A 15,844-nucleotide genomic window follows, 5' to 3' on the forward strand; every position below is an offset into this window, starting at 1 on the left:
ACATGGCATTTTCTATACGATAGTTTGCATTCTTCTACACGATTGAGTATTCGTTTATACGATAGACTCTTGTCATCTCCCACTTGCTCAATCGTCTACACGATTGTTATTCCTCCGGTCTCTTCCTCTAACCAAGTCCACACAGAGCCCACACTTCTGGATTCTCACACTAAGAATACTAAGGTAGCCATTGTGGTGGTGTCCTCACTCAACTCGACTGAATTCGAGGTTTTGGAGCTGTTGATCGTGTTGTGTTGCGATCGAGACCATATCGTGAGGGGACAATTCTCGTAATCTAGTTTGATGATGATGTCAACAGATGGCCATTTGACTTTTTTTTTTAAAAAAAAAAAAGGTTATTTGGCATTTTAGAACCATATTGGGTCATCTATATAAATTTCTCCTATTATAATCCAACTATAGTAAATTACCATAATAACCAACTCAAGTGCTCCTTAATATTTAGTTGTAATTTTTAAAATTTTAAATTTCATATGGACCCATTATATTGAACAGCTGCATACCGTTCGTTGCCGAAACGGTTCAGCTTTGTCGGGTGTCTCTGCGGATGCCCCCAGGAGAGAGAGGAAAAGAGATAGAGACAGAGAGAGAACGGCCGCCATGGCTAACCGTAAGAACCTTGAAGCTTATGTAAGTTGGTAGCCATGGAGAGGGGCGTCCAGAGATGGGCTGTCGACATTTCTGAGTGGAACCCTTCTCCCCATAACTTCTCCTTTGCCCTAACTCTACTCCCTCGCCATGAACATTCCTCCATCCTTAGGTTATCTTCTGCAACTCAATTTCTCCTTTTTTTTTCCTCCTTTTCTTTTATATCTGTGTTTTCTTCTTTAGAAAGTTCATAGAAATTTTATTTCTGGTAACGCGAATTTTGAATGAGGCGTTTTCGATATGATCACTTGGTTATTTCATTTCTGTCCGTTTCTCTAGAATCTCGATATAGAAATTGATATTGATTGTAAGTTTGTTGCTCTTTCTGCGGTCAGCTGTAGAATTCTGCGTGGTTTGTTGCATAAGAGTTGGCATAATTCGTGGTGAATTTAAATATTTCGTAGTATTTATGTAGTTACTAAGCTTTCATAATGTTATTTTAGTCTGAAGTTTTGAGAAACAATTATATTGGCAATTCTTATACTATGTTGTCAACTAATATTCGCTTGTGGGTTCCCGGAGCAGCTTGCACACAACACACCTTGACTATTTTCAAGCCTTGCCCTACTATGTTAGATTGCTAAGGAAGATTAGATTGCTAAGGAAGATTGTAGGATATTAAATTTAGGTAGGTGGTCACTAGCCACCCTGGCTTGAATACATTTCTTTTAAGTTCTTTACTATTTTCATTGGCTTTTACTGACCATTGACCACTACACCATCTATGTTTTTTAATGGGATTTAGACCTATTTAAATTTTTGTAGCATTTGAATTAGACCTTCAAATTAACAATGATCTTATGCATACTTTGCGATAAACAATCAAAGCTTAGTTTGTGAGTGGTATAATTTTTAAATAATAGTGGTGGATGACCTCAATGATTCCTTGTTCGTAGATTTTTCAAGATGGAAGACAGAAAACGTGCACTTGTGAGTCGTTTGCTTCAGTATGCTCTTGTGCATAACATATTGAAAATCCCATTTGACGAAATAACTATAAAGCGCACATTGGAAGGCAAGCCATATCTGGTATGGTTGTAATATAAAAATAACAAGTTACACTTATTTCTTCATCCTGATGAGTATGGTCCAGTGTTCCAAAACTAAAATACTTTAGAATTTTGCTGTCTATTGTTATGTATTCTCAAGTGTAAGGAGAAAAAAGGAAAAAGGGTGGGAAAGAAACCCTTCTGAAGAACAATGACCCTTCTAATTACTTTCTGTATTTGAACTTTAAGATCCATTTGATAATTATTTGTATTTTGGTTTTTGAAAATTAAGCTTGTTCTCAAAAAGCTAAACTAAAAGTCAAATGGTTATCAAACGGAACTTAAATAATTAGTTGGTTACTTGCTAGTCATGTATACCCATTTGGATACTTATCAAGTTTTGGTATTGATAGCTCCATGAGTGATGGTCTCCACTGTTTGTTAGTGTATGTGGTTATTGAAATGTTTAATTATATTCTGATGGTCTGCAATGACTTTTTCTTTCCATGTTTAATTTATTCCTCTCACTTACCCAACAATGATAAACATCATCATGTATCTTTCTCAAGTCATTTTTCATGGATGTTTGCTTGTTTTACAACATTAAAGTCATGTTAACTAATATTGCCCAAATTTTATACTTATATTTTTTCAGGACTGTGATAAACTTGCCTCAGAATTCCCCAATTTTAATTTCAATGTATCACATCATGGTGATTATGTGGTTATAGCATCAGAACCTCTGTGTCTTGTGGGGTTGGACGTTGTCTCTTACACCACTCCCCAAAATGGGGATACCATTGAATTTGTTAAAAGCTTCTCTTCTTACTTTTCAAGTTTAGAATGGAAGAATATCATGATTGCTAGCTCTAGCTCCAGTGTTTTGGTTGAGTTCTACAGGTTTGATTGAACTCCCCACTTTGTTGTTTAGCTCTCAGATAAATGCATTTCGATTTAGTTTTCTTCGTTATAGGCCCTAGTCTTTCCTTGAATTGCATTATGGATTCAATAATCAATCCCCCTCCTCCCTAAAAAAGAAGAGGATAAATCGAGTCCGGGTTGTTAACCATTTCTGTTGTGAAACAGATACTGGTGTCTCAAAGAAGCATATGTGAAAGCTATTGGAAGTGGAATAGCATCTGGGCTGGAGCAGGTCGAGTTTCGTCATGTTGGGTGGAATGACATACTGGTTAAAGTTGGAGGGGAAATTCTGAAAGAATGGAGATTTTGGATCTCAGAGTTGGGAAATGGACATTGTGTAAGTTACATTACAGTCTTTCTGGCCAATCTTTTGAATGTTCAGTTTAAATTTTTATTATTTGTTTATTTGTTTTATTATTTTAAAGGAGTTTAGTTTAGATTTTCTTTCAACAAGAAGTACTCTTCAAATTTCATCGCTGTGACTGGAAAAATAAATAAACAAACAAGTGAGAATCAAACTCTATAACTGAGAAATAGTTATTTGAAGGTTTCATCTTACAAAACTAGATCTTTTCTTAAAACTCGTACATCTCGGATGAGATCGACCACCAAGATTTATTTTAAAAAATTGATTTTTTTTTTCTTATAGATTGTTTTGGGTCTTCTTGTACATCTTCAGATTCTACTAATTTTTCCAAATATTATGTATATACCCAAATCTTATAGAATTTCAAATTTTCTCTAAATTCTCATCTTTACCAAATATTATATCAAATTCTTATGTAATTTTTCAAAACTTTAGGCTAATTTCTATTTCCACGATTATATGAATTTCTAAATTTTCAAAATTCAAAATAAATTTACTAATTAGATTTTTTTCCATATGGATGATTGCATTTTGATTTTTAAATTTTGGAAAATATTTTTTTCCCAAAAAAGATTAGGTTTTGTATAGAACTCTTGGTATTAATCTGCCTGAGAATGTACTATTCTTGATGTTAATCTATTTGAAATTAATAATTTTATATATTTTCCATATCTTACCTAATTTTTTTGAAAAATTTTAATCTTTCTCAAAATCAAAATGCAATCCTTGAGATCCATCTAATAAGTTCACTTGGAAAGGGGCAATTGCACTATTATAAAAAAATAATACAAAAATCAGTCCATATCTCTATTTTCAAATTTCCATAAAATAACAAAAATAGTCCAATCCACTAATTACTGAATACGAAAGTTAAAAAATAATATTAATTTCTATCTGATTATTGTCTGATTGTTATTTGATTGTTAACGATATTGATTTACTATATGATTTTTGTTAAATTGGTACTAATATTGGTTGTTATTTAATTGTTAATGATAGTAATTGCTATTTGATTGTTTTCTGATTACAATCTGATACTAATTGCTAATGGTATTGATTGTTTTTTTCACTAATTACTACCTGATGTTGATTTCTATCTGATTACTATTTGATGATGATTATTAATGGTACCGATTGCTATGTGATTGTTGTCTGATTACCATATGATTTTGATTCTTAATGATACTTATTGTTATTTTATACTTAATGGGAGTATTATTAGCAATCCCTTATACATATAATTGTTGAATGATTACCAAATAATATTGATGGTTAATGATATCGATTATTGTTTGATTGTTGACAGATTACTATTTGATAATGATTATTATTGATAAAATAAAAATTAGACCCTATTAATGAATGTACACCTCCAATCTCTTCAAAATCACATTAATAATCAGTCAAAGTTGGAACCCACCTCACATCGCCAACTAGTTTTATAAGTTCATTCAAAATCTTAATAAATTAATTATATTTTATGTTATTTCATTTCATGAAATAAAATAAAATTATATAGTGTTCATTCTTGGCATGGACAACAAGAAAGAGGAATTGGAAACAACAAAGAGATCAAAGGTAGATGCATACATCCAACATGTCAATTTCTTTTACGACATCTTTGCCTTCCAACATCTTTATATGCACTTCTTTCTTCCTCTTCTTTCTTTCTTGTTTGTGTAATTTATGAATAAAAGAAATTAAAAAAGAATGTAAATCTGTGTCCATCAAATCGAAATGAGAATGAAATTACGTAGGGAAATTAAAGAGGGAATGTAAATCTAGATGCATTGACAATGAAGGCGATGAGGAAATTGGAGCAAAAATACATGAGAGAAACTTTTTGAATGCAATTGGAGGACTTTACGAGAAGATGAAGGAATTAAAGAAATCGAAGGAAAAATGAAAGAATCCACCGTTGGAGAATTTTATAAGGGGGTGAAGAAGTAAAAATTAGAATTCTCATAAATCGATTAAAAAATTGAAAGGTGAGAAACATACGTCAAAAAGGAGAAAGAAAAGAAAAAGAGAAGAACGTGAAATTTGGACAATTTTGGAATAAATAATAAACAAAATGTATTTACAAAGTTACAAATATGAATGACATACTTGCTAAATTGTATATTAAATATGTTACCCAGTTCAAATTCTCTTTTGATCTTGAACATCTAGTGTATTATGTGTTGAAGTTAGCTAAAAGCTATAAACTTGACGACTGATCTCAGGTGGCAGTTGCTAAGGGGCACCCGAGATTCGCTACCAAGAGCTACCGGAGGACTCTAAGGAGGTCGGAGTTTGACCCTAACGAGTATCGCTCCGGTCTTCTTCTTCCCAATGTCAGCTTTGTGTCAAAGACGGTAGAACAACTCATTTCCATTTCCATGGAGTGAGGCTTTGATCCCTGAACACACATTGCAAATTATAATTCACAGCATTTACTGTTCTTCTTCGGGTTGGGATGTGGACGAGGAATAAATAGTTATAATGCAATTTCCCAAAATATTTCACCTACTACAAATTCTAGGGTTTGGAGATTGAAAATAGTTGGAAATTTTTCTTTGAGTGAGAGAGGGGTAAAGATTGAAATTATTGAAATTCATATTCTAGCATATTTATGTAAATGTTATAGATACTAATCAGTAGAGGTGATAGTTGGTTCGGTTTTGTCGGTTTTAGGATCAACCAAGAACCGAATCAAACTAATTGGTTTTACAAAAAAAGGATCAAAATCAATATTCAATAAAAAGCCAAAACCAATGGACTGGTTTCATTTGGATTGGTTTATTATTGGTTTTTTTTTTTGTTTTTAATTATAATTTTCACTTTGTTTTGAATGGATCTTTTTGTTAATTTTAAATTAAACTTGGGTTTATTTTTTTATTCTATAAATTGAAATTTTACATTTTTATTTTTTGTTTGTACTTTTCTAAATATTAAAAAAAAACGCTCCATATAATTGGTATTTTTTCTCAACAATAAATATACATAGACCATAATAATTAAATACTAAAAAACTACCTAATGAAGAGTTTATTTTTAAGTATGTATATACACCATTAGTTCCATTCGGTTCTTATTGGTTTTTTTAATAAAAAAAAAAATCAATCCAAACCAAACCATTAGATTGGTTTGGATGGATTCGGTTTTTCGATTTTTGCACTCTACCAATTGGAGTGATTACCATGAAACAAAATGAAAATACACATCATTAGCTAATAAGTTAATTAATGATTTACAAATATTGTAGTTAATTACCTACATTTATTGTACTAAACAATTTATTTACACTTATTTTTAAAAAGACATACTTACGAATATTTTTTTAGAAAAAAGATGTCACCCATGAAAATTTTCTCAAGGATGGTAGAAAAGAATTTGAATGTGGGATCATGTCAATAATGTGGAATATAGAATAAAAGTAGACAATAATAATTTTTTTTGGTTAGATTATGGTACTTTGGATTTCTTTTTTAGTTCCTCTAAATTTAGTTTTTCTTCTTTCAATAAATTTTGAAAATAATCCATGCTTTAGTATTGTTGATCTTTTTCAATAAAAAAAATTGTATTTATTAGTACTTTGTAAATTGTAAATATAAACAAAGTGTCTTCTTACATTCAAATAATAATAATACTTAATATTATTTTTTAACCACAATAAAAATTTAAGGGCAAATTGCAAAAACCACCCCTCAAATATTATGGTAGTTGCAATTGAACTCTTAAACTTTCGATTGTAAAAATTAGGTCCCTAAACTTCTAAAAGTATTAAAATTGGACTCTCAAGCTTATAGTAATTATAGACATTAGACCCATAATTGATAAAAATTGAACTCATAAATTTATACAATTATTATAATTTATACTATTAAATAAGTTCTAGATTCTATTTTTAATACATGTATAAGTTTGAGGGCTCAATTTTTAAAATTGAAAGTGAGTATAATTACAACTACCATCATACTTTAAGTGTGGTTTTTGTAATTTATCCAAAATTTAATTTTGGAGGACTAAATTTAAGATTTTTAAATTTACTAAAAAGTATAGTAAAGTGTAGTTGAAAAAAATATATTTTAACCTAACTTTTTACAAAGAAATCGAAAATGGAGTTGGAATTGAGGTGGGGGAGAATCTAGGATGAGATGAGTTCAAACAGTCCAAAACAAAAGTTGAATTAAAAAAAAAATTATTACACTTATAAACCATTTGTGCAATTTCATAAAAAAAAAAAAAAAAACGAAAAAGAGACATTATTTCAAATAGTAAAACGGTTGAAAATATTTACAAGATATAATAAAATTTTAGAACTATCAATGATAGACATCATTTAGAACTATGTCTATCAGTATCTATCATTGATAGTTCTAAAATTTTACTATATTTTGTAAATATTTTGATTAATTTTTTTATATTTAAAAACAACCCAAATGGAAATTTGTAACTTTTTTTTGTTGTAGGTTTGTAAGAGTAAATTTTGCTATTTATAATCTTGGTTGCTTTCCTAACTTTCAAACCATAATGAAAGTCATGAACAAAAGTTAGACTTTTAAGTTCAACCAAAAATTCCACCAGAAAGCGTTAAAAAAGGGAAGCAAAAGCCAACAAACCAAACCATCAATCATTTTGGCTTAGCTAATTCACTCTCTTCTTTCCCAAGCAAAGTCTTCTGAAAGAAGAAAGAATTAGCAATTAAAGTTTACCAAAACCCTCTACTTTTCAGCCAATTTGTTTGCATTTTTCATTTTATATCTCACTTCCTTTAGCAAAATCATCTCAAATATCCTAAGGTAAACTCATATAGCTCTCTGCAAAACCATGCTTCCAAAAATATTGGTTTCGTTTTTCATCGTCATCTTCCATGGATCTCTCACCTTGGCATCAGATCCCGATCCTGTATTCGACTTCTGCTTGCCGAGTGGAACGTCTGCAGGTAGTTCTCATTCGTCGTGCAAGAACTCTTCCCTAGCTAAAGTAGAAGACTTCATTTTTTCTGGCATAAAGTTTCCTGGAAAGTTCAATGGATCTGGCTTTTCATCCATAGCTGTTAATTCAAACGTATTTCCGGGTCTAAACACGCTCGGAATGTCTCTTGTTCGGGCGGATTTCGACGTTGGAGGTGTGAACGTTCCACATTTCCATCCTAGAGCAACTGAAGTTGCTGTTGTTCTTGAAGGTAAGATATATTCTGGATTTGTTGATACTAATAACCAGATTTTTGCTAAGGTGATTGAGAAAGGTGAGGTCATGGTGTTCCCAAGAGGCTTAGTTCACTTCCAAATGAATGTTGGAGAAACTCCAGCAACAATTATTGGGAGTTTTGACAGCCAAAATCCTGGACTGATGAAAATTCCAGCTGTTGTTTTCGGATCCGGGATCAAAGACGAGCTCTTGGAGAAGGCTTTCGGGTTGAGTCCTGAAGAGCTTGCGAAGCTGAAAAAGAGGCATGCTCCCCATTGACAAAGCTACAGCTTTAAGGCTGTTGTTTTAGTTACATCTTAAAAGTAAATTAATTGTCGACGGGGCATTTCAATAATGCACTGTCAAGTCGAAGAAGCTCAGAGATGTCTCCTTCATGTCAATGACATTATTTATATCCAAAAGCTCGGAATTCTGTTCTTTATGGCAATGATATTACTTTTATTTATCTTGTTCTATAAGCTTTTGTGTATTTTTCTTCAAATTCAGGTATCACCATAAATATATATGAAAAAGCTCTAGACAATAAGATGTTTTCCTTTTGATAGTCAACTAGTATTTGAGCATGAATCTTGATCAGCTTGTTCTTTAAGGAGATGAATCTAGAAATTTTTGGATATTTAAGTATTTAATGTTTCATATTTTTCAATCATATTCAACTTCTTTCTGAACATCTAACATTTAATTTCACCTAATATCAAAGTTCTCTACGACTCTCATTCAATGTTTTAAAAAGCCCTCCCAGGTACACGATAGGCTCAAAGCATACGTCAAGTGCCTGGCCTCCAAAAGGCGAGGCTCATAAAATAAGGCACGTGTCTTTTGTGAAGTCCCAAGGCTCAAAGCTCTTCCCTTGAGGTTTTTTCATTATTGTTAAAATTTAGTAATAATTAGGATTTTTCCTTCTTTACTAACTAAAAAAAATCTAATTTTGTAAAATTTCTTGTTTTCAATGGTCTTTTTTTTTCTTTTTATATTTTCACTTCAGCTATGTTTTCTCTTCTTCTTCTATATGTAATACTTTTATGTATAGTGCACCTCACACACAAAAAAAAGACTCATTCCTTTCTTTGCGCCTTGCGCTTAAGTCCCAAGAGACTATTGCGCTTTATTGTACCTTGAACTTTAAAAAACACGGCTCTTTTTCAAGATACCCTATCCAGAGATGGAAGTTTATACAAATGTCATTTCATAGCTAGATGATAACATATATCACCCGCCTCAGGATACGGTTTTGCAATACAACACTGGACACATAAGCAGTAGCTAACAACTATAGAAACATGAGAAGTGATCAAGGGATAAACAAACCTATGCTGGCAGAAGGGTGACTCTAATCACTTCATATTCAACTATTCCAGCAATATTTCAACTTAGAGCAAGGCACTTAACATCTCATTCCAAATGTCAGGCACACCAGGGAGGCACCAATGGCTACAATCAGAGGATAAACTTCCCTGGTGTTGCTGCCCTTCTTGATTCAAACTGTTACGGTACACGGACGGGTGGCCATCTCTTCGAAGGGCAGACATTGATGTGATATCTTGAAGGTATACTGGGAATCTCATCCTTCTCAATACTTCCTGAAGCACGAGCAGCTGCCCCGGAACGTGCTGATGGCTGAAGTAGGCTAACGGCTGCCTTTGGTTATAGCATTTCCAACCATTGTCTCTGGAAAAACAACAGAAAATAGATGAATATGAAGTTCAAATTTCACACAAACTAACAATGGATGTGATTTTTTGACCTGTTATGCCTGGGAGACATGCTTCGAAAAATTACTCGGGTTTTTTTGGGATTCAAGTTCAGATCTACCCATTTGGCCCATGTGGTAAGTCCCTTCTCATATGCAACCATTGGATTCATGTATTTGTACATAGTCTTGCCCTCCATATAGTAATCCCATCTGAAACAAAACAAAAATAGTAGATCCCAAATCACAACACTAGTTGAACTATATTGATACAAATGCTAACATTTTCCTTCTTCCACAATATATTAGCAACTTTCTAGAGAAATCAGATAAATACAACAATTTTTTGAAACAACCTGAAAACTTAAAGTTCATTTTCCTTTTGGTCGCAAAATCAAAGTGTTTGTTGATTATGTCACATAGACTTCCAATCAGCAAATGCAAAAATAGATTTGAGTAATAACCAGAGACTGTTAACTAAAAATGTTAATATGATCTAGAGGGGAAGTCTTAGTATTGATTCTCTTACGAGCTCCATTGTTGAGAGTGAGTCCACCAGTGAGCTGAATCAAACACGAGAATATCAACTCCTGTCCAATACTTGGCATTCTCTTCAATCTTATCCAAATACAAAACTCTCTTGTTTTCAGCTCCTTTGTTCAGCTCAACCAGAAGTGGAGCCCATGAAAACTCAATTGAAGTCTCAAAATCCTGTTCAGGAGAATCAAAATGCTTGAATTTATAATACCCAAAACAGAGATTGCAGAATTTCAAATTCATTCATATCACTCACCATAGCATGGAAAGCCATGGAAGGACCATTATAGGTCACCCTTTTTCTACCCGTTGGTACAACTCCTTGCACTAAGCAAACCAGAGATTCCCATTGATTTCTCATTATAGAATCCCCCACTAACATTATCCTTTTCCTTCTCATTTTCCCGAGAAAATTCAAAGCATCAAACCTGTAAATCATAGTGAAGAGAAAGGAACAAAACATTAGAAATCATATTATAAACCTCAAACTTCACGATTACACTACCTCACTTAGTACTTTTTCCATGGCTAAAAGCAATTTGTCATTCAAAATCATCATAAAATTACTCTAGAATAGAAACTCAAAAAAAAACTTGTAGTGCTTTGTAACGTCTTCTTTTTCGCCGAATTCTCTTAAGAGTGTAAAACCAAAAACGCGTTTCTGAAACGTTAACTATTTTCGATTAACGTGAAGAACCTGCGAATGGAGCAACTGTGTGGCTTCCATCTCCACTTCTCGTAATCAGAATCCGGCCGGCCATTCCTCTGACAAGTGACGGCCGAGCTAAGATACGGACAAGAGGAGTCGTACAAGGGATAAGATTGATCGAAAATCCATTTTCCGTCGGAAAAATCGCACCGACTCTGTGAATCGCCGCCGCTCTGAACAATGTGAACTTCGTCGTCTTCTTCAGTCAGCCAGGACTGGTCGTCGTCTGAACCAAACGGCGATGAGTTTCCATGGTAAAAACAGAGGAAGATGAAGAGAAGAAATCGAAGGTTTGATTTCGCCATTGAAGAGGTGGAGGTGGTTTGAGCAGTGAAGGCAATGTTTGAGAGAGCATTAGCATTTTTGTTGATGATCAAAGCTTTCCTTTAATGCATGACTGGCGGAAGGTGGGGGCATTTTTTAGCTTCTTTTTCTACTTTCTTGTCCCTTGATTCTAGCAACCAATGCCCTCTTCCTAATTTTTTTTTTTTTTTATTTTTTCTTTTCATATCTTTATCAAAAAGGTTTGACAAGTTACTAAAATAAGGTTAAATTACTAACATAAGGTTAAAATTAAGTTTTAAAAAATTAAATTTAGAATGTGCAATATAAATCAAACTAGCCCAAATGAACTTAGCTGATCGAAAGTTCGACTCTCATCTCCACGGTTGTACTATATATATAATAAAATATGCTAATAGGTTGAACCTTTTGTTAACTTTCTTTGTGGTCTGCAATATGGTGTTTCAATTCATGGGTTCTTTCATGTCAATCACATTTATAATTTAATTGTTCATAAGTTGGTTTTACAGGCTTTAAATTGTCTTTCTCGACGATTTGGCTAGAAGAACAACCACCGTCGATGGTTCTCTCTTCTCTCTATATATATATATCAATTTGAGCAGTTTAGTGGATCAAAACATTAATTTCCATCTCAAAAGTTGATAGTTTGATCTCACTAGGTAGTTTGTTGAAAACTTAACACCTTGAGAGTTAAGAAAAGTTAGGGGGCGTTTGGGGCATAGTAAATATTGTAGTAATGGAGGTTTTGAAATAGTGTTAACTGTAACTAGTTTTTGCTGTAGTAAGAGGTAATTATTATATTTTGATGATAACCTTTCCCTAAACACCCCCTTATATTGTGTTATGGAGTAAGTATAATGGAGTTCTTAGTCGATGTTAAATGCTCCACAAAAGAGTTGATAAGAGTGACTTGAACACATTCAACTCATTCAACCTTAGGTCAAGAATTCCAACACATGCAATTGTAGGTCAATTACAGTAAAGTGTGGCAAAAGGTAAGACTTACAAATATAGGAAACGCGACCATTTTATTTAAAACTCAACGTGTGACCTTATGTATTAATAATTTAGACTTTAAATAGCCATTTTTTCTGAATAAATGAACTCTTAATTGCGGTGGCTATGAAACTGAATTTGATGCTAACATATCACTCCAAAACAAAGAGATTGAAATATAAGCTATAAGTAAAAATGAAAAACAACTCTTCATTATTATAAATATTTTAAAAATAAATAGATACCTATTACTTTGGATCCTAAAAGTCATGTGTCAATTTTCATGTTGTCCATATGTCTTGTAGTTATTCATACTTGTGTCCATGGTGCCCATGTAAGACCACATCCTATTTGTCATTTTGCCTAATAAATAGTAACATTTGGTGGATCTTGAAATCACACATATTGGTGAGAAATACACTCCAAATTTTTACTAAATTTTCATATATTAAAATTTTATAATTTTAGTTATTTTATTTTATTACTATATTATGTTTTTTTTTTACTTATTTATTATTATATTATATTTTTTCCATATCCATTGTGCTTCATTGTAATCCTCAATTTCACAATACGTTATCAGCCCGAGCTCTTGTTGCTTCTATTGCTTAAGTGTTTCCATGACAACTCTTACAAAATTAGAATTCGCAACCCTTGACATTAATGAGAATAATTATTTTTCATGGGTGCTCGATGCCGAAATTCATCTGGATGCTATGAACTTGGGAGAAACAATTAAACGACATCCAATTGGAACAAAGCAAAAACTATGATTTTCCTTCGTCATCATCTTCACGAGGGATTAAAAATGGAGTATCTTACAATAAAAAAATCATCATATCTTGTGAAAAAATTGAAAGAAATGTATGGTCATAAAAAAAACAGTTATTCTTCCTAAAGCTCGTCATGAGTGGATGCATTTAAGGCTACAAGGTTTTAAATCAATAAGTTATTACAATTTTGCATTATTAAAATCAATTCAAAATTATTGTCATGCGGAGAGAAAATTACTAATGCGAAGACATTTTCTACATTTCATGTCTTGAATATGCTTTGCAGCAACAATATCGAGAGAAAGGTTTTAAACAATATTTTGAATTAATTTCATGTATTTCGTGGCTGAACAAAATAAAAAATTATTGATGAAGAACCACGAATCTTGACCAATTGGAACAATACCATTCTCTGAAGTGAATGCTATGAATGTTAATAATCATGGTCGAGATCATGGTCATGGTCGAGATCGGACCGTGGTAAAGGAAGAAATTTTTTTTTTTTTGTGGTGATTGTTCTAATCATTCAAATTTCAAAAGAACCACACAATATGATTATACAAAGGAAAAGCTCCACAATATAAGAGTTTAAAGAGTGTTGAAAATATATACTTTCGATGTGGAATGATTGGGCATTGATCACGTATCAGTCGTATGTCAAAACACTTAGTTGACCTCTATCAAGCCTCCCTGAAGAAAAAAGAGAAAAACGTGGAAGTAAATTTTGCATACCAGGATAATGACATATTTGACCCATCCTATATGAAAAATATGGATGTGGCGGACTTCTTTGAATCTCCCAAAGAGAAGATTGACACAGTTGATGGAACTTCAAGTGTTTCTTTTGACTTTGAGAATATATAGACTTAATGTTGTTATTTTCTTTTATCTATCTTCATGGTTTTTTAGTAACTTTTGTATATTTTAAGTATTGTTTTTCTTATTGTAATTATTTTCTTTTAATGAAGTAACATGGATAATTTTCATATGTTGGGTGATTCAAAAATGAATAAAGAAGATTTATGTCTAGCAGACAGTGCAACTACACACACAATACTTACAAATAAAAAATATTTTTCCAAATTGACAATGCTGAAAACAAAAGTAAATACAATATCAAGTTCTACAAACTTGATCAAACGTTTTGGAACAACAAATATTATTTTTCCTAGAGGAACAAAATTTACAATTGACGGTGGATTGTTCTCTAGTCAACCAAATAGAAATCTTCTAAGTTTTAAAGATATACATTGCAATGGTTATCATATTGAGACTGATAGTAAGAATAAAGTGGAATATCTATATATTATATCTACTTTCTCAAATGAAAAACGTATATTGAAAAAGTTGTCTGCTTTATCTTCTGGATTGTATTATACTCATATATGAGTAATTGAAACATGTGCAACAATGAACTAAAGTTCATGAATCCAGATATATTTGCCATTTGGCATGATAGATTGGGTTATCCAAGGTCTATAATGATGAGAAGAATTATCGAGAATTCAAGTGGACACCTATTGAAGAGTTAGAAGGTTCTTCAATCTAATGAATTATCATATGATACTTGCTCTCAAGGAAAACTAAAAATTAGACCATCACCAGCTAAAGTGGGAACTCACCTGCATTTTTATAACGAGTTCATGGTGATATATGTGGTCCTATTAACCCACTAAGTAGACCATTTAGATATTTTATGGTATTAATAGATGCATCCAGTAGATGGTCACACGTGTGCTTATTATCAAGTTGAAATCTTGAATTTGCAAGATTACTTGCTTAAATAATTAAGCTAAGAGCACAATTTCCTGATTATACAATTAAGACCATTCGTTTTGATAATGCTGTGAATTTATAACCCAAGCTTTTGATAATTATTGTATGTCAATTGAGAAAAGTGTTGAACATCCTGTAGCTCATGTTCATACACAAAATGGTTTAGCAGAATCATTTATAAAACGTTTGCAATTAATTGCAAGACCATTACTTATGAGAGCTAAGCTTCCTTCATCTATATAGGAACATGCTATTTTGCATGCAACATCACTTGTACGCATTAGACCAATAGTACTCATCGTTACAATTAGCTTATGGTCATGAGCCAAATATTTCCCATCTGAGAATTTTGGGAAGTGTAGTATATGTTCCAATTGCTCCACCACAACGCACTAAGATGGGTCCTCAAAGGAGGTTAGGAATATATGTTGGATATGATTCCCAATCAATTATTAAATATCTTGAACCCTTGACGGGTGATGTATTTACTGTACAATTTGCTGATTGTCATTTTAATGAGACAAAATTTTCAACATTAGGGGGAGAAATTAAGAAATTGGAAAAAGAAATTACATGGAATGCATCGTTATTGTCTCATTTAGATCCCCAAATATATCAGTGTGAACTTAAAGTTCAGAAAATAATTCATTCGCAAAATATAATAAATCAATTACCAGATGCATTTGTAGATGCAAAGAAAGTAACTAAGTCACATATGCCAGCTGCAAATGTTCCATAAAAAAAATTGATATCTTAACTCAACAAGTTATTACTAATGAGTCTGGAACATGCCAGAAGCGTGGTAAACCAGTGAGTTCCAAAGATAAAAATCCTCGCAAACGAAAAATAATCAATAGTAAAAAAGACTTGGTTGAGGATGTAAATACCCATAAAGAAACCCTCGACATGACTAGTGAG

The 15,844-nt window shown here is 32.4% G+C and overlaps 3 protein-coding genes across 3 annotated transcripts; 2 read left to right on the forward strand and 1 right to left on the reverse strand.

The window, feature by feature from the left end:
* The first annotated feature begins 513 nt into the window (after window positions 1-513).
* LOC120080815 (L-aminoadipate-semialdehyde dehydrogenase-phosphopantetheinyl transferase-like) lies at window positions 514-5,582 on the forward strand. Its single transcript, XM_039035464.1, has 5 exons — window positions 514-781; window positions 1,566-1,698; window positions 2,314-2,558; window positions 2,745-2,916; window positions 5,172-5,582. The coding sequence occupies exons 1-5, from the start codon at window positions 666-668 to the stop codon at window positions 5,334-5,336; spliced, it is 831 nt and encodes a 276-aa protein (XP_038891392.1). The 5' UTR covers window positions 514-665; the 3' UTR covers window positions 5,337-5,582.
* A 1,950-nt stretch (window positions 5,583-7,532) lies between these two features.
* Window positions 7,533-8,705, forward strand: LOC120080877 (germin-like protein subfamily 3 member 2). The gene has a single exon (XM_039035539.1). It carries the CDS (start codon window positions 7,759-7,761, stop codon window positions 8,398-8,400), a length of 642 nt encoding a protein of 213 aa, XP_038891467.1. The 5' UTR covers window positions 7,533-7,758; the 3' UTR covers window positions 8,401-8,705.
* A 502-nt stretch (window positions 8,706-9,207) lies between these two features.
* On the reverse strand, window positions 9,208-11,460 carry LOC120080876 (protein trichome birefringence-like 36). Its single transcript, XM_039035537.1, has 5 exons — window positions 11,067-11,460; window positions 10,626-10,797; window positions 10,362-10,543; window positions 9,887-10,045; window positions 9,208-9,810 (listed from the first exon to the last, which is right to left on the reverse strand). The coding sequence occupies exons 1-5, from the start codon at window positions 11,381-11,383 to the stop codon at window positions 9,513-9,515; spliced, it is 1,128 nt and encodes a 375-aa protein (XP_038891465.1). The 5' UTR covers window positions 11,384-11,460; the 3' UTR covers window positions 9,208-9,512.
* Window positions 11,461-15,844: the final 4,384 nt, after the last annotated feature.

The sequence above is a fragment of the Benincasa hispida genome, chromosome 7 (genome assembly GCF_009727055.1).
Source record: "Benincasa hispida cultivar B227 chromosome 7, ASM972705v1, whole genome shotgun sequence".
NCBI lineage: Eukaryota > Viridiplantae > Streptophyta > Magnoliopsida > Cucurbitales > Cucurbitaceae > Benincasa > Benincasa hispida.